Source organism: Meles meles, chromosome 16, assembly GCF_922984935.1.
Source record: "Meles meles chromosome 16, mMelMel3.1 paternal haplotype, whole genome shotgun sequence".
NCBI classification, from domain to species: domain Eukaryota; kingdom Metazoa; phylum Chordata; class Mammalia; order Carnivora; family Mustelidae; genus Meles; species Meles meles.
The window spans coordinates 26,621,730-26,649,037 of NC_060081.1; the positions used below are offsets into that span (position 1 = coordinate 26,621,730).

The window sequence follows — 27,308 nt, forward strand, 5'->3', positions numbered from 1 at the left end:
ACTGAGCACAACCAGCAGGAAAGACGCACAGGAACTCCACTGTGGTCGTCTCATTCTATGGACGACGCCACGGAGTCCCAAGGGCGCAAAGCTGGCTGGCCCTGCGTGAGTAAAGGGCAAAGCCCCAGGAGCCTACGTCTCATAACTAGAGCAGCCCCGAACCTGCGGGACTGAGCAGCCCCGCCTGGCAGGGAGAACCAGGAATGCGCTAACTCTCCAGACGTCCAGCCAGAGTCACGTGAGTGGGGCGGGCTCGCCGCCCGGAGGAAGCGGAAGTCTGACACCCGGTTGAGGGTGGTAGTGGTGGAAAGCCCTCCCCCGGAAATCGCGTCTCTTTCCGGAGCCTGCTCCCGGAAGTGCTGTTGTTTGTAGCGGGCGTGATGGCTTCAAGGTTACTTCGCGGAGTTGGAGCGTTGGCCGCGCAGGCCCTCAGGGCCCGCGGTCCCAATGGAGTCGCCGCGGTGCGCACCATGGCATCTGGAGGTACTGGGCCCGCCCGGCGCGTCAGGGACCGGCGCCGTTGCCCTCCCGGGGTGGTGCCATGGAAGCGAAGCCGGGCGGTCCGTTCAGCTCTTCGGGGCCCCAGTGACCGCTCCGGGGCTTTGACTACCTCAGGCTCCGCGGGCGTCTTCCTGTCATTCCTGGCCGCTTGTGCTGCCGGCCACCGAACTGACCCCGGCTATGGAAGAATCCTAAACTGAGGTTCCGGGTGACCTTGGGGAACGGGTTCAGCTGGGATGCGGAGAGGCTAAGCCGCCCTTCAGACCCGCGCTCACCTCACTAGGACTCTGACTTGCGTTTAGAAAAAAACGTGTAAAATATTGGCCTCCGTGGGTGAAGGAAGAAAAGATTACCCTGTGTTGCCACTTCTGGGGATTATGACAGTGGTCCTTAGGAGACAATGTGTATGAGTAGCCTTTAGGAGCATGTAAACTGTATGTAAACGTTCATGTGTATGCGTTTTCCATCTTGATAATTAAGACAATATCATTATTCACGTTTTTCCTTTAGGTGGTGTTCCTACTGACGATGACCAGGCGACTGGGCTGGAGAGGGAGGTCATGATGGCTGCACGGAAAGGACTGGTGAGAAACTCCTTTTTGTGTCTTCTCTGGAGTTCATGGTCTTGGATGGGATCAGAGCCGTCTCCTCTCTGGTAGCATTTGAGATAGGGAAGCTGACTTGTGGAAGCAGTGCCACTAGCCTTTGGAAGGTAGGGATCATTTGGCATAATGGCTTAATTCTTTTTCAGGACCCATACAATATGCTAGCCCCAAAGGCAGCTTCAGGCACCAAGGAAGACCCTAATTTAGTCCCATCTATCACCAACAAGCGAATAGTGGGCTGCATCTGTAAGTACCTCACCACTATCTTTTTGTCCATTGTTTAATATGTTCTATGCAGGATTTCAGTAAGATATCCAGGTTTTTAGTGTGTACGATTGTGTGTGTGTGTGTGTGTGTGTGTGTAAAAGGGATTTGTCTATAAATCCTAAGGATCCCCTGGCCCTTTCAAGTTTCATTAACCTTCATTAAGAAGGTTGTCCTTAAGAGCATAGAACATCAGTAATACCAGCTCGTTGGAGATGCAGCATGAAGGAGTATTCATCCAGAGAATATTTAGTGTACTTCCTCTTTGCCACATACTATTTTAGACACTAGGAATATGTATCAAAATGGACTATGCTTTGGGATTCTATGTAGGCAGAGGAACTGTTAGAACCTAATAGTGACTGTGATGTGAGCTCAGTTTACTTGTAAGTAAACTCGGGCCCTCATTTCTTCATCTGAAGAGTGGGGAAGGAGAGAGCTTGAATTGATCTCTTAAGAGTCGAGCCATAACTTTGGGTCTTAGAGGTGTCTGAGGATGAGATTAATATTGAAAGTCTCCACTTCTAGGTTGGCTGGCCTTCAACTCCTTTTCCCTTTCAGGTGAAGAGGACAATAGTACCGTCATCTGGTTCTGGCTCCACAAAGGCGAGGCCCAGCGATGCCCTAGCTGTGGAACTCATTACAAGCTGGTGCCCCACCAGCTGGCCCACTGAGCCTTTGCACTAACTTACTCAGAATGTGCTGTGAAGTTTCCTCTTTCCAATAAAGACAAGCCATTGCATTGGCTCCTCCCATAGTTGGCTGGTCTTATTTCTATCCTTTTTTTTTTTTTAAGATTTTATTTATTTATTTGACAGAGATCACAAGCAGGCAGAGAGAGAGAGGAAGGGAAGCAGGCTCCCTGCTGAGCAGAGAGCCCAGGGCGGGGCTCTATCCCAGGACCCTGGGATCATGACCTGAGCTGAAGGCAGAGGCTTTAACCCACTGAGCCACCCAGGCACCCCTCTGTCCTTTATTTTTTGGGAGGTATAGATTCTTACATTGGGAATAGCTATCTATTAATATATTTTGCCATCCATGTGCTGCGTATGCCGAGTTTGACAATCCCATACAATGATTGGGACCATCTGCTATGGGGAAAGCATGGACTATGGCATCAGGCTGACTCGACTTGTAATACTGGCTCCATCACTTAGCTTTGTCACTGGGAGCATGCCCTCTGAGAGTAGGTTACGTCTTAAACAGAAAAACCTTGTGAGGTGTTAGAAGTAATAATAACATATATAAAGAGCCCGGCAGATGGCTCGCAGTATTGTTATAAAATAGAGTGACCTTGTGACCAGAGTTTTGGAGGCTCTGAAGTCTTCGGGTTTGAAGCATAGTTCATGGGGATACCGTCAGCAAAATCCAGAATATGAGACAATTCCAGAAACCAGTGACTAGTTTCTTCAAATAAATTGCAATGAGGAGGGGCGCCTGGCTGGCTCAGTCTGTGGATTATGCTACTCTTGAACTCAGAGTCATGAGTTAAAGCTGCACAGTGGGCGTGGGGCCTATTTAAAAAAAATAAAAATAGTTACAAGTTTAAAAATTGCAATGAGGAAACAGAAGTAGGGAGAACCTATCATGTGAAATCAATATGAGGAGAGAACAACCAAGGGCAAAGCATGGAACTTGTTTGTATCTTTATTTAAAGAAATGCAACTGTAAAAACAATTTGAGCTCTGGATATTTGACATGTATGGATTTATTAACTTTTAGATGTGTTAATAGAATTAACTTTATGCATTAGAGATTCTTGGTGAGGTACTTGGGGTGAAATCTGTCTGGGATTAGCTTTAAAGCAGGAGGAAGAAAAGGAAGAGGAGTTTGGGATAGGACTGATCTATTGTAACCAGGTACAAGAAGAGTCATTGTTCTACTCTTGTGTATGTCTGAACTTTATCATAATAATGAAAAAAGAGCTGAAAGAAATTTTTAAAAGTCCATTTCAGCTACTTTATATTTGTGACATGATGGACAATGAAGTTCTTAAATGCTGTTTGTAAAATGGAACTGGGACCTTTGCGTTATTGTTGGGATTAGCCACAGAGGTGGCTTCAGTTACTTTCTCCACAAAATTGGTTCATACTAGGTCTCTGAGCTGAGCTGATAACAGTGGGGAGCTTTAGGGAGAAAAGTCCTTTCCCCCAGGCTTGCCTTACTTCCTCTTAAAGGTATAGTCAGAGCTACAGCTTCCATTCTTTGCTGTCATTGTCTTTTGTTGCCAGGAAATACTGAAGCATTTGTCTGCCATTCAGGGTCCTCCTCTTCCAGAATGGGAATACTTAGATAGTCATCTCTTAAATCTTCCCTTAACACTCCTACCTCAAATGCTGTTCTTACCAAGAGTTTACCAGTAACTTTATCATGAAGATTGCTTTGGTACTGCCACTAAGGCCTTCTGTCTGGCCTGTCTCCTGCATTCCCCCTTCCTTTCCCACTGTCTTCCTTTCCACCCATCTTAACTTTTGACTCTCCATGTCATTAATTGGATTTGTCTTCTCCTTCCCTCAATGTCAAGACCCTCTTCTCTGCTTTTTTAAAACTGTACCCAATTCTCAGGGCATCTGGCTGGCTCAGTTGGTGGAACATGTGATTTGATTTCAGGGTTGTAAGTTCAAGCCTCACACTGGATGTAGAGATTGCTTAAAAAATAAAGTCTTAAAAAGAAAAAATCATAACCAGTTCTCCTTTAAAGAAAGAGAAGTCCTCAGTACATGTCCAGACTGTGATAGGCAGGATAACAACCTCCCAAAGATGTCCATATCCTAGTCCTAGACTAGGATATGAATGTTAGGTCATGTAGTAAAAAGTTACTAAGGTTGCAAATCAACTGACCTTAAAGATAGGGCGATTATCCTGGATTATCCAGGTGGGCTCAGTAATGAAGGGCAGCAGCAGGAGAGTCCGAGGGAGATGTGACTATGGGAGAATGGTCAGAGAGAGGCAGTGCTGTTCTGAAGGTGGAAGAAGGAGTTATAAGCGAAGGAATGCCGGGCAAGGAATGCAGCCTATGGAAGCGAGGGAAGAAGATAAGCCTCACTCTGACGGTATGAAACAGTCTGCAAGTACAGAATAAAGAACTTGTTTGCTGGAACAGTTTGAGTGTGAGCTGCTGATCCGATGCCCCATCACACTTCAGTGTATGTGTTTTACAAAGACATTCTTTTATATACCTACAATATGACCATCAAAATCAGGAAGTTATAGTTTATATATTTCTGCCATTTAATGCTCAGACTCTATTCAAGGTTGCTAACTGTGCCTATAATGCCCTTTATAGAGCCAGTTCAGAATCATATGCTGCCTTTAGTTGTCCTGTCCGTTTAGTTGTCTCCACGCTGGAACAGTTCCTGTCTTTCCCTGACTCCTGTGACCTTGACACTTCTGAAAATTACACCAACAACTCAGTTTGGTCTGATGTTCCCCGAGGATTGTGTCCTGGGCACAAGCACTGCAGAGGTGATTCCACACTCTTCTTGCTAGGCATCTGATGTCGCCTTGTCCCACTGCTGATAGGGTTCACTTTGGTCGCCTGATTAAACTAATGTCTGCCAGACTTCCTCACTGTGCAGTTGCTCCTTAGTAAGTATCCTATGGGGGCAGCACTGAGATGTAACTCACTCATCAGAACTTTGATGAATTTATGTCCCGTATGGACTCATGCTTTGTTATAGTCAGTGGATTATAATTCATAACTGGTATTTAGCTTCTGATGTTTAGTTTGTTCCAAATTTGGCTGGTAGGAGCTTCTTCAAGTTGGTGCCTACGGCCTTTTGACATGTCCCTCTCATTCTTTGAGCACTTTTTTTATTTGCTGCACAAAATGTTCCAGGCTCAACCTTCCAGGCTGTTTATAAACCCATGAGGTAGGTACTATTATTAGCACCCCCAGAGTAGAGATGGGAGTCCTAGGAAAGCTCAGGATTATGCAGCTAGCTAGTTGTGGTGACAGGACAGTGAATGCAAAACACTTAGCTTGGGCCTGAGCTCTTCCCCACCCCTGCACACCCCGCTTTGAGGTAGTTTTAGATTTGCAGAGACTGCACAGAGTTCTTATTTACCCTTCACCCAGTCTCCCCTAATGTTAACAGCACAATGATTGAAACCAGGAAATTCATACTGATACTGTGCCGTTCACTAATTTTGCCGGCTTTCCCAGTAAGGTCCCCATCCAGTCCCAGACCTCACATTGCATTTCACTGTCATGCCTCAGTCTTCTCCAGTCTCTTGCTATCTTTACCTTCATATCCTGTCACTTTTGAATAAGAGAACTGGTCCATTAATTTGTAGGATGTCCTGAGTTTGGGTTTGCCTGTTTGTTCCTGGCCAGACTGAAGTGATGGGTATAGTACAGGTGACACAGTGCCCTTACTGTGTCACCCCAAGAGACAGTGACTAATGACTGGGGATGCACACTTTGATCATTAGTTTAAGGTGCTGTCCACTAGGTTTCTTTTTTTTTTAAGATTTTTTAAAATTTATTTGACAGGCAGATCACAAGTAGAGAGGTAGGCAGAGAGAGGCGGGGGAGGAAGCAGGCTCCCCGCTGAGCAGAGAGCCCGATGTGGGGTTCGATCCCAGGACCCTGAGACCATGACCTGAGCTGAAGGCAGAGGCTTTAACCCACTGAGCCACCCAGGTGCCCCTCCACTAGGTTTCTTTTTGCAGTTACTAGTTACCTTGTGGGGAGGTACTTTGAAGCAATGCAAATGTCCTTGCTTTTGCTCACTAATGTTTGCATCCATTTTTGTCTATATCAGTTAGTACTGTAGTGTTTCCCTGCCTGTGGTGATTTCCATTATTCCTTCTACAGGAACTTGAACTAATGTAAGGAAGAATTGTTTCTGGGCCCCTATGTATACATCTATTCAATTTATATCAGAATGGGCTCATAAATATTTTATTCTATGGCTTATAATCCAGCACAGATTTGATCACTGGGTACTCCTTCAAGTTGGTTTCTGTGTCCTTAAGACAAGCCCCCTCCTTTCTGGGGCACTTCCTTACTCTGTGGTACCACACTACTTTCTATGCTCTAGATCTGGAATTCCTCCACGGAGCTCTGATTCCTTTTATTGAATGGTGGTGTTTAGAAGCCCTGATCTGGACACTTTTGTGCCTTTGCTCCTAGGGTGTCACTGTGCCTAGGCCCTCTGAGCGGAGAGGGCTGGGAAATCCACACATACATTCTAACCCTAGCATTCACACACTGAGGCCCATTTATTTCAGCATCTATCTGTATGTCTATTAAAATCACGAGTCCATACATCCAATCCCAATCCAGCACCACCACCAAGTTAGTTCTAGCCTTACCACCTTTTTGTTTTGTTTTTCTCCAACAGTGGGAAACCTGGCATGACCAGAGGTCTGTAACGTATTGTCCCTCCTGGCAGAGGGAACCGGGAGGATGCTGCATTGTGCTTGGCCTTAGATGATGGGATTTTGACAGACATGAAGGAAAGTCATTCCCGGCAGAGAGTAGAAGCTAGTGGGTGAAGCATGATGATGTGTGAACCCAAAACAGGAAAGGAACAGATCCCAATGGGCCTAAACTTAATGCAGCATGTAGTTCACGAAGGGGATTTCACCTGCATCATATCAGTTTGGTTTTATTCTGCCAGGCAGTGGAGAACTTCCTGGCATTTTGGATTAGGAAGTGGTGGAACCAAGGCTATGTGGGCTTGAGATCCAAGAGCAAATGGACTGGGTAGGGGGGTAGAATGAAGCTTGCGTTCTAAGACTGGATGGTAGAGGCTGTCACAGTAAAGGAGTGGCAGGTAGGAAAGGCATTATAGAAGAACCAACAGAACTTAGTAAATGGCATAAAGTGGAGAAGGTAACAAAAAGGGAGGAGTCAACGTAATAATGCTCCAAACCTGTGCAGATTTGGAGAAAGTGGACCATGAACCTGACCCAAAAAGGGTTCTCTGTAAATTGTTTTCCCCTTGAGGGCATGTACAGGCTTAACTACTCTGTGACCACAAAGCCTCATAAAATGCCCTGTGACAACAGGCCTCAGTCAGCTCTCACCTATGACCTGATCTCAGCTCTTGGCCCTCCTTTAGCCCCAACTCCGGATGCCTTCAACACACAGCTATGACAACCATACTCCCATGGCTGGCTACCCGTCACCGAGGACACAGCTAAAAACCCTCTCAAGGCCTTCCATGTGCTGGCCCCAACCTCCCTTTCAGGTTTATCTTGCATTATAAACAGAGACGGCCACTTACCCTTCCCTGCTGACTTCGCATCACTTGGGTCCATGCCCTTTTCTCAAGCCCCACTGGTCCCTTGAGCTCTCACCTCAACCTGGAACACTGACCCATGTGAACCCATGCAAGTCAGTCTGCCACCTACTGGGTTAGATGCCCCTCTTCCCGGCCCCACAATGCTACCAAAATGGCCAGTTCATCATTTTCCCCTGACTCATATGTTTTTGGGGGCAAAGACTTGTTTACCACTGGCCCCGAATTTGTGATACCTTCCTGGACATACTCCAGGTGTCCAAATTCCTGATGAAGGAAGGAAAGGGCAGGCAGTCACCAAACTCATGCTTCTCTGTACCCTCCCATCCCCCACCACTTAGCTTCTTTCTGAGCTTAGCTCATCAACACAGCCTTCTCACCTCCCCCAGCAGTCCCCTTCCAGCTGGCTCAGCCCTGAGCCCACGTCACTGCTGGGTCTGTCAGCCTCGGCCATGTCTGAGCAGGCCAGCAGAGCTGCCCAAACAGAATGGGTGGGTGCAGATGCCCCGAGCCCCAGCCCTGCCTGCCATGAGGTCCTATACAGGAGTAAGGCCGAGTTAAGGCAGTCTTGTTCTCTGCTCCTCCTGGTGGATTACAGCAAGTGCATAATGAGGCTGGGGAATTCTACCACCAAGTTGAGAGCCCCACCTCCTGGGGCCTCCTGTGCCACGTTGCCCTGCCAACCCCTCAAACCCTCAGGCTTCTGAGCTAGAGCCATGCTGCCTTCTTGCCGGTCCTTTTCTCTCCAAGTCCCCAGGAACAGATTGGGGGGGGGGGGATAACACAAAGAACCACAAGAAAACAGAGCCACGCACTACGGCTTTTCCATAATTATTACTATAATGATTTATAAAAGTTTTCAGGCAACTGTGTTAAATTATTGTACATATCTGGGAGAGGGAAGTGGGGGTCCTGGCCACAAGATCAGTGAAAACCTTTATGGGAGAGGTGGGAAAAGGAAATGTGCCCCCCTTACTCCCTCTAGGTCTGACTCCAGATTAAGTGGCTTCCTCTCAACAAATGAAGACTGTTAACCCCTTCCCATCCAGGGCACGAAGGTAAAGGAGAGGGAGCAGTGTCAATGAAGTGCTTTAAAGGGAGACCACAATGAATTGCGGCCACCCGGACCCCATGATCCTCTGCCCTGGCTCCAAAGGGTCATCTGGGCCAGACCCTTGGCTGGGGATGGAAGACTGCCAGTCCTCAGTCCACACCAAGGCATCCCCCCAGGAAGACAGGAGGACTGAATGTGATAGGCTGAGAATGCCTAGGTGTGGCACAGGAAGCAGTGACGCACCAGTGGGGAGCCGCTGCCTACCCCTCCACCCCCTGCCTCAAGCCTAGTGACGCAGGCATCCAGGCACTCTGGCTCTGGGAGGGATCCTGTCAAAGGAAACGGGGATGTTGGGTATCTGGCTTTGGAGTCTGGGGAAGCAGCCCCAAGGCTCTCAGAGCAAGACCTTTCCATGGAAGATCCATGGAAGAATCTAAAGCTAGGCTCCTCAATTCCTAAATTCCAGCTCATGACTCCATCCATGCAGCTAAATGTTACTGTGTGTGTGTGTGTGTATGTGTGTACGCACGCACACGCGCGTGCACACGCATGCACGTCTGCAGGGGAGGGCTGCAGGGAAGCATGGCTACCCCACCTGCCCAGGGTTCAGGGCATGCAGGGGACCCTAGGCCTGAGATGTGAGCCCAAACCAGCAAGGGTTAAGGGCTCTGACTCCTCTTTCCTCCCACTCTCCTAACACGCTACACCTCTTTGGGCACTAGAAAGTTTTACGATGAATAGCACGGGAGCCATCCTCTTCATACTCCTTTTTGGATACCCACATCTTCTTAAAAGTATCAAGCGAGGCCAGGATGGAGCCACTGTGAGAAGGGAGGGATAGACTCTTGTGGACCCAAGGGCTGGGCCATCGACCCTTTCTGGGCACTCAGAGCTCCATCTCCTTTACCTGGGAGGGAAACCCACCCACTGCCACCTGGCCTGCGCCAATGGTCTCCTCCCAGAGCCCTCCCCATGAGCCCCGCCTCACCCAATCCACGTGGAGTACAGCCGTTCCTGTGGGGCCGAGATCTAGAGGGGAAAAAGCAGCAATATAACTGCCCATCCTCACACGGCAGCCCCTACCCCAGCCTTTAGAGCCTTCCCCTCAGGGCCCAAGGCCAGGTAGCAGGTGCATCAGTGGGGAGCAGTGGGAGCAGCCGAACACGGAGGAGGCAGCTGAGCTGAGCTGTCTGGAGGTGGCATGTGCCCTTTCCTCCCCAGTCAAAGTTACCCAGCACCTACATGCCCTATGGGGCTCCCTGTAAACTCACCTTGATTTTGACATCCTTTGGGGCAAGCTTCTTCACTTCACTTAGCAATCGGTCACCAAAGCCTGTGAACACAAGGCTGGCTGAGCCCAGGGCCCACATCTGAACCCCCTTATACTAGCACCCCCATCTCCACCCTCTGGTGCCCCTAGCTGCTGCCACTTTTAGTAGTGCTGCTGCTGCTTTTAGTAGTTCTTTCCAGGATCAAGGATGGGGGGAGCCATCCCAAGGGCAGGAAAGAGCCAGCATGATGCCTGAGATGGGCCCAGCTTCCTCAGAGAGGCAGCGGGAGAGGGAACCCCGAGTCACACAGCTTGGTCTGGCCTCTGCACTCTTCCATCCAAAGCAAAGTCAAAGGTAAATGACAAATCAGGGGAAAACATCTACCATTTCTGCCCACTGCAGAGGCTAAGATCACATGCAGTGTTGGGAGGGCGCTGATGGACTCCCACTGACCTACCAGCTAACAAGAACCTGTGTCCATGTGCTCGCTTTGGCAGCACATATACTAAGAACCTGTGTCCACCCTCTGACTCAGCAAGTCCCTGGGATTTCCCCTTTAGGGATATTCTTATTAGGTGAGGTTATTGGACGCAGCACCTCTGGGATTAGAGAGATGGCTACAGCGACCTCACAGGCCATCGGCAAGTCAATGGGGAAATGGCATATCCATTCAGAAATGCCACATGGCCATCTGAAGGAGCTCACATGAATGGGGAAAGATCTTCCAGATATAGGCTCCAAGAAACATACATGGTGTGCTGCTTGGGGAGCATGTTATGACGGGCATAAAAGCGGGAGCAAGGGGCAACGCACATTTGTTTATACCCACACAGCTGAGAGCTGTGTAACTGCCGGAGAGGGAGCAGGAGCGGGGTGACCAAGACAGTGGGAAGAGGGAGATGTTGTCTCACACATTTTAGATCTTATGTGAATGCAGCACCTACTTGAAAAGTCAGTAAAACTTAACTTTAAATCTTTCTCTTAAAGAACAACAAATGCAGAGTACTAAAAAGCCAATAGAAAATGGGCCACGTGCCAAGCTCCAGGGAGTGGGGTGCCATCTAAGTGCTGTCTTGAGCACCACCTCCCAAATGGTGGTACCTTTGAAAAGCGTGGAGCCACCTGACAGCACGATGTTGGCGAACAGCGTCCGGCGAAGGTCCATGTCGGACTTGTGGATGGCGAAGGCCAGCACCTCGTGGAGCCCCTCACTCTCATCACCTACCAGGTCTGGCTGGAACAGCAGCTCGGGGGCCCGGAAGCGCGCTGGCCCCACCTTTGGAACACAAGATTGAGGGGGACGGGCCTCTTCTTCCTCTAGATGCCAGCATCACCTCCGCCACCCAGCGCCAGGCCCGGCAACTTACGTCGAGCATGCTGCCGTCTGGCAAGGTGTACTGCACCTTCTCTGTCTCTAGAGCCTCATCCTTCTGTGGGTTGATGGATAGGTAGCAGGCTCGCTGCGGAGGACAGGGACACAACACTCAGAAGGCTACAAGTGGGAAACCTATGCCCACCCGGGGCTCAACCTTGCGCCTTGGGGCCGCCATTGCCCATCGCCCCACCCAGCCTGCCTCCATACCCTCCTGCCCTGTCACCTCTTTGATGGTCCGGACAACCTCAAACTCGGCTGAGGTGTGAAAGTCAACTCCTTCCTTGCACAGCAGGAGCCGGAGATAGCGGGAGACGTCACGGCCGGCAATGTCCACCCGCATGATGGAGTGAGGCATGGCAAAGCCCTCGTAGATGGGGACAGCATGAGTGACCCCATCTCCTGAGTCTAAAACCACTCCTGTCGTGCGTCCTGTTGCATACCTGTCATCAAGTCAGCATCCCTTCACCTCAGCCACTGAGGCCTGGGTACCTCCTCACCCCTGGAAGGGACCTTGGGACATTTGCTTTATCAGGTCTCAAAAAGGAACCTGAGGAATTCCTGAAAGGAACAGTTACCAGGGGGCTGTCTCTATGGGCTAGTCTGACACAAGCAGGAGGATGGCCAGAGGGAGGATAGGGACTCATGTGACTCTAGGGCTTAGGGAGCACTCACAGGCTGAGCACTGCCTGCATGGAGATAAACAGGGCTGGCACGTTGAAGGTTTCGAAGAACACCTCTGCTGCCTTCTCCCGGTTCTTACTTGGGTTGAGTGGAGCCTCTGTTAGGAGCACAGGATGCTACAAGAGATGGCAAGGTTTAGCACATGACCACATCCTAGGCCCTAAAAGAATCCTCGTTGGCCAAAACACCTGCTGCAAGCACAGGCAGCTGCGGCCTGCTCTCGTTCCCGAGGGTAGCATCCACTGTCTGCCAGCAGTTCCTCCTCCCAAGACCCAGCTTTCTCTGGAAAACTCTACTTGGCAGCCACCAACTGTGTGGACCCCCACACACACCACGAAGAGGCAGCAGGCCCTAATAAAATGCAGAGGAAGCGTGGCAGCATAAGCAGGAAGGGCTGAGCAGGGAGAGGGCAGAACAGGGAACTGGGAGGCCGGCAGGTGGGGCTGGCTGGCACACCTCCTCGGAGAAAGTCTGCAGCTGATCTTTGGAGTAGACATACTGCCAGATGCGCTCCATGTCGTTCCAGTCCCGCACCACACCGTGCTCCATGGGGTAGCGGATGGCCAGCAGCCCTCGGTGCTCCTGCAGGGGAAGGGGGGGGAAGGTCGGCAGGAGTGCCCGGCCCCTCTCCTGCAACTGCTTTCTGTCATCCTGGAAGCTGCCCTTCATCTGCCCTGAACAGAACCACCACTGCTTCCTGGGTGTCCCCATGGCTGGTGGCAGGTCCTGAACTCAGCACAGGCCTCTTTTGTCCAGCAGCAGCTTCTCAAGCCCTCAGAGCCCAGTCAGCTTCAACTGGCAGGAGACAGAGAGGATGGTGACATGCTCCCTCCTATTGTAGTCCTCCCCGGCTGTGCTTCCGGGGCTTCTCTACTCGCTGCCAACACGTTCTCCCCTCTTCTGTCCTCACGTTGCCTAGTTTCCTTCCCCACCATTCTGTGGTGACTGCTATGGCATCAGGAGCTGCCTTGTGGCCCATCCCATGCTGTCCTCTCCTGTGGTCACTTGTCACTCACTATTCCTTCCAGCTCTTCAACCATTTCTCACGTGTCCTGCATGGACCTGCCCTTCAGTGTCCTCCCAGAGTATGCCCCCTTTCACCAAACACCACCTGACCTCTCTCACCTACAGCCATGGCTCATACTGACTCCATCTCCAGAGAGGCCTGCATCTCTGTACCCCTGGTTCACCCCCCTCCCTGAACTGTGTCCCCCCGGTGGTGCTTGCTGCTGCCCCCTACACCTTCACTCCTCTTTCCGAAACCCCCTCTGGCCCTGCAGCATAGACAAGTCACCCCACCTGGAGTGTAAGAGGTGGCCCCACGACACTCATTTCTATCAGTCATCAAGGCTGAGGGAGCCAGACTCTTAAGTCCCTTTTTAATCAACTCTTTCCTCTGTAGCTGCCTCGATCTACAAGATGGCGTGAAGTAGTGTGTTCCTCTAACAGGAACCATCATGCCATCTCAGAGTACTTCCGAGCTGGAGCCTTGAGAGTCCAGGAAGATATGACAGATGGCCCTAGAAAACAGAGATTCCCTCTTGGGAGGTACAGCTCTGACCAAGAGCCCAGGTTCCCGGGACTATGAAGCCCTAAGCCCAGGCAAAGCAGGCTCCACAGGTATTACCTCTGCTTTTGGTCCAATGAAGAGATCCCCCTCCAGGGCTCCAGCCATCACTCGCATGTGCTTGGGACGCCCAACACTGCAAGGACCGGTCAAGTCAGCAAGGTGGGTAGGAGGCGTGGATGAGCCCACGTCCAGGAAAACCAGCCTAACTCCTATGGTCAAAATGGTATCTACTCCAAAGCATGTGGCCACGCAGCAAAGGCCAGAACCCAGGCCTAGGGGATATGGGCCCACAGAGCAGGGCTTGGCAGGATGGCATGCTCAGGGTCAGAAGAAAAGGTATCTTTTCTGTTCCCCACCCTCTGTCCCAGAGAGGGCTGAGAGCTCTGGAATCTTGGCCCTCCATGGTCCAGCCCTGGCAGAGGGTCAGCTTCTGCAGCCACAATGACTCAGCCCACACTCAAGATTTCAGGAGGGCGGAGCTGCTGGCACTGTCTGCGGACCAAGGTCCCAGGAAGTCAGGTCATGGCTCCCTTGGGCACACTTCTCTCATTCAATTGATCCTGCCCCTTCCCACTCCCAGGGCTTTCAGGATACAGATTCAGTTCTTGGAAGACTGGACAAGCTACCATTCTTAAATTTGACCTGAGTTCCCTGCACATCAGTAGAAACTTTTAATTGTACCTAAGTGGAGTTCAGAAAAGAAAGCTGAAGCCCTATTGCGCACCTGGTGTTTTAAGCTGGCCCTGTCCCCAGACCAGGCATGGGGTTCTTGGTATAGCCAGCCACTTTGGGGCCCTCCCAATGCCCCTGCTTAGGCCAATCCTTCTAAAGCCTCCAGGATTTGAGACGAGGCATCACCTAGGGAAAACTTCCTGATGGGCTACAGTAGCTGAAGGAGCACTCTGGGTTTCCTCTGTGCTTCCGACCCCACATTAGCTCTGCGGTCACTGGCTCCATTCAGGGAACACTCACCTTGACCAAAACCCATTATTTTCTAGAGTTGGAAAATAAACATGCCCTGAAAGAAACATTTCCTGGGAGGAAGGGATGGCTGTGCATTAATGCCCCACTCTTTCTCCTCTGAGTTTAGGTTTTTCTCCCAGAGATATCTCCCTTCCATTCTTGCTGCTGTTATACCTGTTCCCAAGAGAATGCTGGTGGCTTCTCCTTCCTGCCTGGCTCAAGGAGGGACCAGAATCAGACTTCAAAGAGGAGGAAGCCTAGAGCACTTGTCTTGTCCTTCCAGAGCCAGTAACAGCATTGGCCTCACAAATCTGGTGTTTCCCCTTATAGGTCGGGGGCAAGAGTTGGCCTCCGACAGAGCTGTGACACAGAGCCAATGTTCTTCCAGGAATCCAACAAAAAGATTAGGGCTGCTGCCTGAGCAACACTTACTAGTTTGGGAAACAGTATTTGGGAATCTGATCTCCTGCAAAGCCAGCCTTGATCACCCCCGAACCCTGCAAGGAAAAACAATGTTTAGCTCCTGACATACACCTTCAGATGAAGGCAGTGCCCAGCAGTAGAGGCAGCCCAGGGAGGAAGGCTGAGATCCTGCCAAGAGGGTAAGCTCATTTATAAGTACACCAGTAATTCACAACGAGGGGGTGATTTTGCACCCCTCCTCCCAAATGTGACAATGTCCGGAGACTGGGGAGGGGACAGCAGAGGGAGAGGGCTGGTGGCATCGAGAGGGTAGACGCCAGGGATGCTACTAAATATCCTACAATACACAGGCCAGCCCCTCACACCAGGAATTACCTAGCTCAAAATGTCAGTATGGTGCAGACTGAAAAACCATGAAGTACATCCTTCTCTGCACACTCTAGGGTCAGCTCCAGGCAGGAGGAACCCATAGCAGCACAAGCTGCTCCCAAAAGTCAGCTAGAGGCAACCTCCAGGCATGGTTTTTCCCCAATATCCCCTGGCCACCCCCACCCCCCACCCCAGCAGACATGGACCATAGATAGGACCCACCCAGGAAGATCACTGTGTATACAGCACCAGCTGGCACCTCTCTTCTAGTGGCTTCTCCAAAGACTACCAGTAAAGAACTTGGTCCTGCCACTGCTCCAGCATGGAAACTGGACTTGGGATCTTAAAGGGAACCTGGCATCTAGAAACCTCCCACTAATGAAGGAATCAGCCTTCCAACCTCACTTCCCACAGATCACTGTCAAACCTTTTGGGTCTACAGAGCAGAGAAAAATATCCTCACGTTAGAGAGGAGGGGCTAGAAGCCCACAGGAACCAGGCAAGTTGTCCTTCGAACTCCTAAAGTTGTTGGTTAGCCTAAGTGAATTATCTGCTGACCAAGAAGTGTCCTAGTCCTTCCAGGCTACAGCCTGTTGGAGAGGACCCCCGAGCCCAGTTCTAACCTTCTTATTAAACATCCCCTGCTGTGATTCAAGGAGCCCACATGCATACTCCAAAAAAAACAAACAAAACAAACAAAAAAAAACCCCATTCAGGATTACATGGGGGTCATGTGGGAGGAGACACATCCCAGAAAGAGGAGTAAGTCATAATCAAAAACTCCAAGGCACACACAGCTCAGGCAGATACCCCGCGAGGGGCTGATCTATAGATCTCCTGCCCTTCGTTTTCCGCTCATGGACAGGAAAGTTCGGAAGCCAGAAATCCTCAGAGGGCAGCTGAAAACATGCTGCACCAGTGCTTAAGAACACCACCACAAGGAACCCCGGCAACTTTTCTCTGAAACTTCCAAACCATTATCCCAAACTGCTTTGGGTCCTGGAAAGAGTAGTCCTGAACTCTCCCCACTGTCCTACTAGCTGTGGAATTTCTGCTCGGCATGGGCAAGGAGTAATTAAAGAGAGGGTCGAAGTAGCCAAGGGGCCAACCAGGTGATGATGGATATGTGGTTGGCAGAACTTAACCTATATATACAATATACATATTTTCCAGTTAAAGAGCACAGCAGGGACTGTCCACTCTGGAGGTCCTGCTAAGAGTTGCAGCCTCTTGGTAAGTGCTCCTGTAGAGGTCACCAAGCGAACTCTCTCTGAAAGATCAGGCCAGCACCGTGCAAAAGGGCAAATGCTGTCTCTCCTCTTCTGCAAGGAAGGGCAGGCGGAACCCAAGCAGGGGCTAAAGGGTCTGGCGCTGAAACCTAACCAGTGACCCCCCACCCCAAACCAAGAAGGGTCCAGAGTGAGTCCTCAGGCCTGACACACGGGTGCATGGCTGGGCCGTTGGGCTGTCACTCGAGCACTCCCGATGCTGATCAAGTGCCGCCAGACTGATGGGTCCCCTGGGTCTCCAGCACCTCCCCGCAGGACCCGGGGAGCTCCGCCGCACTGGAGGGGCTGGCTCCAGGACCCGGGCTACAAGGCCAACTGAGCAGGAGAGCCCCTGGCGGACGTGGAGGGCGGGCAGTGCATGGAGGACTAGTCGAGACCCGCGAGGGTCCCCTCTCGGCGCCACCGCGTGCGCCCCCGGGGGCAGGGCGCCCGTCCTCCCCCCGACTGCCGGGCCTCACGTTGTCGATGACCACAGGCTGGTTGGCGATAATGTCGTAGGACTCCATGGCCGGCCCGGCCGGCCCTGCCCAGCGGGCGGCTGCAGGAAGAACCCGCGGGCGTGCGAACCTGGACCGCGGCCGCTCTAGATACCGCGCCGCGCCCCGCCCATCCCGCGAGCGCTGCTTACGCCAGCCCCGCGGGGCTTGCTGGAGGGCGCTCCCCCCATCCCGGCCAATCACCGTTCCCACTTGCGCGGATTGACGGCGGGCCCCCGGAGCCCGCTGCGGGCCAAGGGGCGGGGCCTCTGGGTGATGACCAGCCAATTGCGGCCTCCCGGAAGTACTGCTGGGGCGCTGTCAAGATAGGCTGCGCAGTGTTGAGTGGTTTTGGCGGGGCGAGATGACGTTATGGCTCGGTCCTTAAAGGGGACCCGGGCAGAGTCAATGGGGTGTATGAGAGTCACCTGTCCAGGAAAACTTCGTTCCCGAGTGGCAACACCTGCGACTATGCTACTTCGTGAGCTCGTAGTCCCCGAGGAGGCCGGGCTGGATATTTTACCCAGAGCGTTTCTTTACTGAGCACGGGGGAGAATCCTTTTCCGTGGAAAAATTTCAGTTCTGTGGTAACTTGGTAGCTGGCGTTAGTCGAACACCTGCTGTGTGTTTGCGGAGCCCTTCTACCCGTTTTACATAGATTATATGAAATCCTTGCACTAACCGTCAGGTAGCTGTATTCTTTTTTTTTTTAAATATTTTATTCATTTATTTTATTCATTTATTGGACAGAGAGAGAGTTAACAAGTTAACAAGTAGGCAGAGAAGCAGGCAGAGAGAGGGGGAAGCAGGCTCCCCGCTAAGCAGAGAGTCCGATGTGGGGCTCGATCCCAGGATCCCGAGATATTGACCTGAGCTGAAGGCAGAGGCTTAACCCACTGAGCCACCCAGGTGCCCCAGGTAGCTGTATTCTTATTCCCATTTTGCAGATGTGGGGACTGAGGGACCTCACAACTCTGGAACTAGCCCGGGGGGTCTCCAGCCCGCAACAGCTGGGGTCTGCTTGATGGGAGCCTCCTGCCCCGCTGGGGTCTGATGCCTCAGCGGTGCAAGGGATCGGGTCCCAAATTCATTTGCCAAACTGAGCCATAGTTATTTGCTTCTCCTTGGAACTTTCCCACTAAACTGTGAAATTAAATTGGGTGAAAGTGAAGCACATTGTACAGAAAAGTGCGGTGAATTATTACAATGTGGGCACCCTTGTATAACCGTTACTGAGTTTAAGAACAGAGCATGGCAAGCACCCCAGAAGCTACCCGCTTCCCTCAGTCGCTGCCCAGCTCCTCTTCCGAGGTGACTCCTTTTCCTGAATTGTACCACCAAAGGTTAGTTTTGCCTATTTAGGAACTTTATGCAAATGGAAAAATAAGTATGCATTCATAAAATGGGCCAGTGTGCAAACATTAAAAATAATGAAGTTTTATGTAATTTCATATGAAACACATCAGGACACAGGGCTAAGTCAAAGCAAAGAAAGCCAGACACAGTGTCCAGAATGTTACATGTGTGAGAGTCTCCAAAGAGTATATGAGGCAAGTTCAGGGCTCCTATGGGAAAGGGACCACTGGTAAATGTGGGTGAATGAAGGGAGAATTTTTTTTTTTACTATATATATATATATATATATATATTGGTATCGAATTGTGGTTTTTAAAAAAAAATATTTTAAAGATAATAGACTTTATTGCCCAGCAATTGCAAGTACTCAAACATGTATTTTTCTACATAATTTATCGTGAGGTGATCAATGTTAAATACTCATTTTCATCATGTGTTTCAATTCATGGCTTCTTGACCAATTCTTCATTTTTTCTTCTAACTGCATGCCTCTAGGGAATGAATTTTAACCAGGATAGTTTGGGAGTTGAATATTCATCTGCAGCTACCTATATGCTCATTATACGCAGTTGTGCTCCCAGTGGTTTTATCACAGCCGTCCTGTGAGCAGTTTCTGGAGGACAACAGGATGACCTTCATTCATCTTCACCTCATAGGCTCTGTTGCACCTCGAAGAACCCAGCGACCCGTCGGCAGATGCTGCTGCCCAGCCCAATTGGCTGACAGTGCCCCATGCACCCCCATCCTTTGGTGGCCTTGTGGAAAAGCGGTATTAAATTGTTTTTAACTTGTTCAGGTATATATTTTTTTCCCCTCTTTTTTTTTTATTGTGGGAGAATACACACAACGTAAAATTTGCAGTCTTAACCATTTTTAAGTTGAGTGGTACTAAATAACACTCATAATGTTGTGCAACCACATTACCATCATCCATCTCCAGAACTCTTTTTATCTTGTAAAACTGCAACTTTGTACTTATTAAACAGTAACTCCCATTTCCTCTCCCCTCAGGCCAGGGCAACCGTTGTTCTATTTTGTTTCTATGCATTTGGATACCTAATGGAAGTGGAATCATATAATAGTTACCCTTTTGTGACTAGCTTATTATATTTGGCATGTCCTCAATATTCATCCATGTTGTGGCATGTGACAGGATTTCCTTTCTTTTTAAGGCTGAATAACATTACATTGTATGAATATACCACATTTTGCTTATTCATTCATCTCTTGATGGACCTTGGGTTGCTTCCACATCTTAGCTATTGGGAATAACACTGCTATGAACACGGGTGTGTAAAAGCCTCTTTAAAACTCTGCTTTCAATTCTTTGGCACATATAGCCACATGTGGGCTAGATCATATGGTAATTCTATTTTTACTTTGTTGAGGAACATGCTGTTTTCCATAGCAGCTGCACCATTTTATATTCCTAACAACAGCCCAAGAGGGTTCTAGTTTCTCCACAGTCTCATTAGCACTTGTTATTTTCTGCTTTTGTTTTTGTTTTTAGCAGCCAACATGATGGGTTTAAGATGGTATCTCATCATCATTTTGATTTGCATTGCTGTAATGATTTGTGATGTTGAGCATTTTTTCATGTGCTTATTGGCCATTTATATATCTTCTTTGGAGCAATGTCAATTCAAATCTTTTGTCGACTTCTGAATCAATTATTTGTTGTTGAGTTTTACGAGCTCTCTACACATTCTGGATATTAATCCTTTATCAGATATTTGCAAATATTTCCCCCCATTCCGTGGATTGCCTTTTTACTCTGTTAATAGTGTCGTCTGATGCACATTTTTTTTTGCATTTTCAGGAAGCCTAATTTGTCTATCTTTGTTGTTGTTGTCTGTGTCTTTGGTTTCATATCTGAGAAATCATCACCAAATCCAATGTCCTGAAGCTTTTGCCCTGTTTTATTTTTTAAAAATTTTTAAAAAGAGTATTTATTTATTTATTAGAGAGGGAGAGAGAGAGAATGAGCATGAGCGCTCATTTGCACATGAGCCGGGGGAGGGGCAGAGGGAAAGGCAGACTCCCTGTTGAGGAGAGCCCACCAAGGGCTGGGTCCCAGGACCCTGAGATCATGACCTGAGCTGAAGTCAGATGCTGACTTCAACTGACTGAGCCACCCAGGAACCCCTTGCCCTGTTTTATTTTAAGGATTTTATAGTTTTAGTTCTTATATTTAGGTCTTTGACCCATTTTGAGTTTTTTGTATGTTGTGTTGGGTGAGAGTCCAGCTTCATTCTTTTGCATGTGGATATCCACTTTCCCCAGCACCATTTGTTGAAAAGACTGTCCTTTCCGCATTGAATGGTTTTGGCACTGTGGTCAAAAATCATTTGACCATATATGTGAGGGCTTATTTCTGGGCTCTCTATTCTAGTCCTCTGGTCTGTATGTCTGCCTTTAAGATATATTGCTTTTTAAATGAAGTGAAAAAACTGAAGTGAAAAAGTATCTGCATGACAAACAGCCAAGCATTTATGAAAGAAGTGCTTGGGTTCTGCTTGCAAAGAAACTCCATGAACCTGGGCAGCTGGGGCAACAGTGCTGAGGGAGGAGTGCCTGAAAGGGGCCCCCAAAATACACATTAGCTACACAGCGAACCCAGCACAGGGGTAAGATTATCAGTTATTCCCTGAGATAACCACAAAGAGGAAAAGCTCAGAAACCTTACTTTGGACAAGGAAAGGAACAAAAAGAAAGAAAAACAGGGAGGGGCAGGAGGGAGTCATAAGGTGAGAGAATCCCCCAAACCCACAAGGCCAGCCACTCCCTCCTTGCTCCTTCTAGCTCCTCTCAGCATCTCCCCCATTTCTTACCCGAATGTCTCTCTAGCACTTAGAGTCCTTTGATCTTCTCAGTATCAGTATTTTCCTTATACCCACATTAGTAATAAAGTAGCCAGTGCAGGTCAGTTCTCAGCACACATGGAGGAACCATTAGATAGGTCTTTGGGGACTTCTTGAGAGACAGACAGAGAGAACGGAATGTCCTATGCCTGATGTCACCTCCTCATCCTTTCTACTACAGGTACCCATCTGAGGCCACCAATGATTAGAGAAAAATTAGTGATCAAACAAAACTATTAAGGAAACACTGTCAACTAAATTAACTCTGAAAATTGGATGAATTCTTGCTGTAGCCTGAGTACTTCCCTTGAGTGTTGGATTTCCTTTTAAGATCTTATCTTATTATTACCTTGGGAACCTAGGGTGGAAGATTGGGGTGAACTGAAGAGCCAGATGCCTGGGTGTAATTTGCCATCTTCAAATCAGAACCTTATCATTCTGTTTCATTTTTGTATATCTCACAGGTGAAAACATAGGGTCACCTTGTTATACATTGTATTTTCTTAAGCTCTGTGAAAATGCAAATGACATACAGTAAACTGCAAACCGCATGTATATAAATAAGGCAGTTTTGTGAGTTTTGACAAATATGAATACACCATGAAACCATTTTCCCAATCAGGATAATGAAAATATCCATTGCCCTGCAGTTCATCATGCACCTTGGTAATCCCTTCCTTTCCTCCCATTTCAACCCCTTTATCCTTGGACAAGCACTAGCCAGAACTTTCTGTACTATAGATTTATTGTCATTTTCTGGAATTTTCTATTGTATATGACTACACAGGCATAATACAGTATTTATATATTTAAATGTGTAGAATGAATTGTAATACAGTGAAATTTTAAATTGTATGGAAATGGACTACGTAAGTGGACTCATCTGTATGTATTTCTTTTGTTGTCTAACTTCTTTCACTCAGCGTATGTATTTTGAGATTGTTTCATGTTACTGCATGCAACATGTTTGTTACTTTTAAGTGTTTAGTAATTTTAATTATTTATTTAATTTTAATTTTAATTAATTTATTTATTTGACAGAGAGCAAGAGAGCAGAAGCAGGGGGAGCTATAGGCAGAGGGAGAGGGAGAAACAGGCTTCCTGCTGAGCAAAGAGACTAATGTGGGTCTGGATCCCCTGGGATCATGACCTGAGCCAAAGGCAGACACTTAACTGACTGAGCCACCCAAGTGCCCCTATTTTATTATATATTTTTAAGATTTTATTATTTTTATTTTTTTTTTGACACAGAGGGAGAGAGAGCGAGAGAGCAAAAAGAGGGGGAGCGGCAGGCAGAGGAGGAGGGAGAAGCGAGAAGCAGGCTTCCTAGAGCAGGGAGCCTGATTAGGGGCTTGATCCCAGGACCCTGGAATCATGAACTGAGCTGAAGGCAGATGCTTAACTGCCTTAGCCACCCAGGTGTCCCCTGAGCATCTATTCATGTACTCACTTGTCATCCATATGTCTTCTTCAGTAAAGTGTCTTCAACTCTCAATCCCATTTTTAAATTGGTTGTCTGTTTATTATTATTATTTTTAAAAAGAGTTTATTTATTTGAGAGAGCACCAGAGAGCTCAAGTGACGGGGAGGGGCAGAGGCAGGCTCCCTTGGAGCAGGGAGCCCAATGTGGGACTCCATCCCAGGACCCCAGGGTATGACCTGAGCTCAAGGCAGGGGAGGGGCAGAGGGAGAGAGAATATTGAGCAGGCTCCACACCCAGCCTGGAGCCCCATGTGGGGCTCTATGTCACCACCCTGAGATCATGACCTGAGCTGCAATGAAGTCTGAGGCTTAACCAACTGAGCCACCCAGATGCCCCTCCTTCTTCTTTTCTAATTTGTATGCCTTTCGTTTCTTTTTATTGCTTTATTGCATGAGTGGACCTTTAGAACACTGTTGAATGAAAGTGGTGAGAATAACATTTTTGCACTGATCCTGAGATTAGGGAGACAGCATTTTGCTATGATATGTTACTATAGATTTTTTATAGATGTCTTTTATCAAACCGAGAAAGTTCCCTTTATTATTTTTTTAAAAGATTTTATTTATTTATTTGACAGAGAGATTGATCACAAGTAGGCAGAGAGGCAGGCTGAGAGAGAGGGGGAAGCAGGCCCCCTGCTGAGCAGAGAGCCGGATGCAGGGCTTGATCCCAAGACCCTGAGATTATGACCTATGCTGGAGGCAAAGGCCCAACCCACTGAGCCACCCAGGTACCCCAGAGAAAGTTCCCTTTATTTTACATCAATGAAAGTTTTATCTTAAATGGATGTTAGAATTTGTCAAGTGCTTTTTCTGCATCTAATGTGATGATCATATGATTTTTCTATTAATGTGATTAATTAAAGTTATCTATTTTTGAATGTTCAAGCAAACTTGCATTCCTGGGATAAAACACACTTAGTTGTAGTATGTTACCCTTTAAAAAACACTGTTGGATTCAATTTGCTAAAATTTTGTTAAAAATTCTTAGATTGGGGGCGCCTGGGTGACTCAATGGTTTAAGCCGCTGCCTTCGGCTCAGGTCATGATCTCGGGATGCTGGGATCGAGTCCCGCATCGGGCTCTCTGCTTGGCAGGGAGCCTGCTTCCTTCTCACTCTCTCTGCCTACCTCTCTGCCTACTTGTGATCTCTCTCTGTCAAATAAATAAATAAAATCTTTAAAAAAAAAAATTCTTAGATTGGGCACCTGGGTGGCTCAGTGGGTTAAAGCCTCTGCCTTCAGCTCAGGTCATGATCCCAGGGTACTGGGATTGAGCCCCACGTTGGGCTTCCTGCTCAGTGGGGATCTCTCTCAAATAAGTAAATAAATCTTTAGAAAAAAGATTCTTGCATCTTTTATGAAAGATATGGGCCTATAGTTTTCTTTTATTATAGTATCTTTGTCTGGTTTGGTATCAGGATAATGCTGGTCTCACAGAATGAATTAAGAAGTATTTCCTCAGTTTCAACTTTTCAGAAGTTTGTATAGAGTTGATTGTATTTATGCCTTAAATATTGGTAGAGTTAACCGGTGAAGCCATCTGGACTTCGAGTTTTCTTTGTGGGAAAGTTTCTACCCACAAATTCAGTTTCTTTAATATAGAGCTTTTTCTTTTTTAGAAAGAAAAGCAATTTCTTTTTTGCAGAGCTATTTAGGTTATTTATTTTTTCTCTTTTTAAAAATAATTTTATTTATTTGACAAAGAGAGACACAGCGAGAGAGGGAACACAAGGAGAGGGCGTGGGAGAGGGAGAAGCAGGCAGCCCTATAAGGGTCTTGATCCCAGGACCCTGGGATGATGACCTGAGCCAAAGGCAGATGACTGAGCCAACCAGGTGCCCCTATTTATATTTCTTGAGCAAGTTCTGTTTGTATCTTTCAAGCACTCTGTGTTTTATCTAACTTGTAGAATCTATTGGCAAAATGTTGTTCATAATATAATGTCATTTTCCTTTAACATCTGTAGTTTCTGTAGTGATGTCTACTCTCTCGTTCCTGATATTGGTAATGGTTGTCTTCTGTATTTTCCCCCTCATCTGTCTGGCAAGAGGTTTATCTATTTTATTGATTATCTCAAAGAACCAGCTTTTGGTTTCATTGGTTTTTTCCCAGTGGTTTTTGCATTATTAAAAGAACAATAGGGGCACCTGGGTGGCTCAATCAGTTAAGTTCCTGCCTTCAGCTCAGGTCATGATCTCAGGGTCCTGGGATTGAGCCCCACATTGAGTTCCCTGCTCAGCAAGGAGTCGGTTATCATCTCCCTCTCCCTCTGCTCCTCCACCCTGTTCATGCTCTCTCTCTCTCCCAAATAAATGAATTTAAAAAATCTTTAAAAAAGGTAACAATAACAACAATAAACAAAGAAGAATATATGACAGAGACATATGTGGTCTGTGAAGCCCAAAATATTTTCTATTTGGCTTTTTATAGAAAAAGTTTATTGACTCCTCTTCTAGACCTGGATGACTGCATAATTATAGATGTTTTCCCTTCATGCCTAGATACTCAACAAATCCACCTGGAAATAAGAGAAATGAGGCACAAAAAGCCTAATGATAACTTAAAGGTAAGTGCTATAGTGTGCACTTAGGTTGCAAAGCAGCCTGAATTCTCTTCCTCTGGTGATGTGAACCAATGCAAGGGAAGGGAAGGGGTAAACGGGAAAGGAGGTAGTGAAGATTCCAGGAATAGGACTCACTGGGATTCAGCAGTGGCCTGAAGAATGTTAAGGGGACTTATCTGGCCTCTTTTTTCATCAGCAGTAAAATGAAGGTGATGCTGGTGTAGTCCCCACAGGAACAATGGAGGTGGGCAAGGTGGCCAGACTTGGGGATGTGGGGGAAAACTGAACAGAGAGGATTTGTTCATGGACTGGATGTGTGGTGAGAGAGAAAAGGAGGAGTCTAGGATGAATCCTGGATGTTGGCCGGAGTGCATGATGAACAGATTTGTTGCTGAGATGGGGAAAATAAAAGGAGTGGGCAGTGGGGATCAAGAGTTAGGTGGTTATGCATCTTGAGTTTGAAGTTAGCCTATTTCCCATCGCCTTGGTTTCTACTAACCCTCAGCATTGTATGAAGACTCCCTGGTAAAAGGCCCCTAGAAGACTCCATTTCCACCTCACACCTAGCCCACACTCAGCCCTTTCCAAGGTTTTGCTCCACTGAAGCTTCACCCATCTCTTTTCTCATGTCTTTTCTACCTCTGGGGATTTTTTTCCCCAACTATCAAGACACATTTTTGTGTCCACACATAGGGTAGGTTTATTCTTTCTGGAGATTTTAGACCATTTTGGACTGCTGTGTTTTTTCGCTACAAAGGCAAGTGGCAGAAGTGAGGGAGTCAGTACCTGGAGTTAGTATTTATTTTTCTATTTACTGATAATTTGAAGTTGGACATTTTCTCTTTTGGTTATGCTGAGGGTGTGAGTCTTGCGTTGTTTTATATGTTGGTTTTGTTGTTGTTCTGTGTGTGTGTGTTTTTTTTTTAAGATTTTATTTATTTATCTGACAGAGAGACCACAAGTAGGCAAAGAGGCAGGCAGAGAGAGAGAGAGGAGGAAGCAGGCTCCCTGCCGAGCAGAGAGCCCGATGCGGGACTCGATCCCAGGACCCTGAGATCATGACCTGAGCCGAAGGCAGCGGCCCAACCCACTGAGCCACCCAGGCACCCCTGTGTTTTGTTTTTGTGAAGATATTTTAGAGAAGTAATTTTTATGGGGCTGCCATTACCTAATGTTATAGATTGAATCGTACATAAATTTATGTTGATATCCTCGCCCATGGTACCTAAGAATGTGGCTTTATTTGGGTTCTCTTTACAGAGGCAATCAAGTTAGAATGAAGTTCTCAGGGTGGGTCCTAAGCCCGAATGACTTGTATCATTATAAGAAGAGGAAATTTGGACACATATACATGTGGAGGAAAGAGAATGTGAGGATGGAGGGTGAAGACAACTACTTCCAAGCCAAGAGGAAAGGCGTCAGTAAGAACCAATCCTGCGGGGCGCCTGGGTGGCTCAGTGGATTGGGCCGCTGCCTTCGGCTCAGGTCATGATCTCAGGGTCCTGGGATCGAGCCCCGCATCGGGCTCTCTGCTCTGCAGGGAGCCTGCTTCCTCCTCTCTCTCTGCCTGCCTCTCTGCCTACTTGTGATCTCTCTCTCTGTCAAATAAATAAATAAAATCGTAAAAAAAAAAAAAAAAGAACCAATCCTGCTGACACCTTGATCTTGATTTTATTTATTTATTTGACACAGAGAGATCACAAGTAGGCAGAGAGGCAGGCAGAGAGAGAGAGGAGGAAGCAGGGTCCCTGCGGAGCAGAGAACCCGATGCGGGGCTCGATCCCAGGACCCTGAGATCATGACCTGAGCCGAAGGCAGCGGCTTAATCCACTGAGCCACCCAGGCGCCCCTGACACCTTGATCTTGATCTTGGACTTCTAGCCTCCAGAAGTACAAAACAATAGATGTCTATTATTTAAGGGCTCCTTCCCTCATTTTGTGGTGCTTTTTTT

At 48.0% G+C, this 27,308-nt stretch overlaps 3 protein-coding genes across 10 annotated transcripts in view; 2 read left to right on the forward strand and 1 right to left on the reverse strand.

Moving 5' to 3' along the window:
* Positions 1 to 328: 328 nt before the first annotated feature.
* LOC123926838 (cytochrome c oxidase subunit 5B, mitochondrial) lies at positions 329 to 2,127 on the forward strand. Its single transcript, XM_045981101.1, has 4 exons — positions 329 to 483; positions 1,012 to 1,085; positions 1,253 to 1,352; positions 1,932 to 2,127. Exons 1-4 carry the CDS (start codon positions 381 to 383, stop codon positions 2,042 to 2,044), a joined length of 390 nt encoding a protein of 129 aa, XP_045837057.1. The 5' UTR covers positions 329 to 380; the 3' UTR covers positions 2,045 to 2,127.
* A 6,312-nt stretch (positions 2,128 to 8,439) lies between these two features.
* On the reverse strand, positions 8,440 to 17,241 carry ACTR1B (actin related protein 1B). The gene is made up of 11 exons (XM_045981577.1): positions 17,075 to 17,241; positions 14,968 to 15,032; positions 13,630 to 13,705; positions 12,459 to 12,584; positions 11,994 to 12,118; positions 11,545 to 11,761; positions 11,314 to 11,406; positions 11,048 to 11,222; positions 9,947 to 10,008; positions 9,664 to 9,704; positions 8,440 to 9,496 (listed from the first exon to the last, which is right to left on the reverse strand). Exons 1-11 carry the CDS (start codon positions 17,120 to 17,122, stop codon positions 9,394 to 9,396), a joined length of 1,131 nt encoding a protein of 376 aa, XP_045837533.1. The 5' UTR covers positions 17,123 to 17,241; the 3' UTR covers positions 8,440 to 9,393.
* A 233-nt stretch (positions 17,242 to 17,474) lies between these two features.
* Positions 17,475 to 27,308, forward strand: part of C16H2orf92 (chromosome 16 C2orf92 homolog) — a 45,018-nt gene continuing 35,184 nt past the window's right edge. For 3 of the 8 annotated variants that reach the window (XM_045980102.1, XM_045980095.1, XM_045980103.1), the window contains exons 1-4: positions 17,475 to 17,780; positions 18,944 to 19,244; positions 25,295 to 25,359; positions 26,617 to 26,777. In XM_045980102.1, the coding sequence (XP_045836058.1) occupies positions 26,633 to 26,777 (145 nt within the window). In that variant the 5' untranslated portion in view covers positions 17,475 to 17,780; positions 18,944 to 19,244; positions 25,295 to 25,359; positions 26,617 to 26,632. Of the gene's footprint in view, positions 17,781 to 18,015; positions 18,436 to 18,943; positions 19,245 to 25,294; positions 25,360 to 26,616; positions 26,778 to 27,308 lie in introns of those variants that run through there. The other 5 variants (XM_045980097.1, XM_045980100.1, XM_045980098.1 and 2 more) reach the window with 5 other exon arrangements.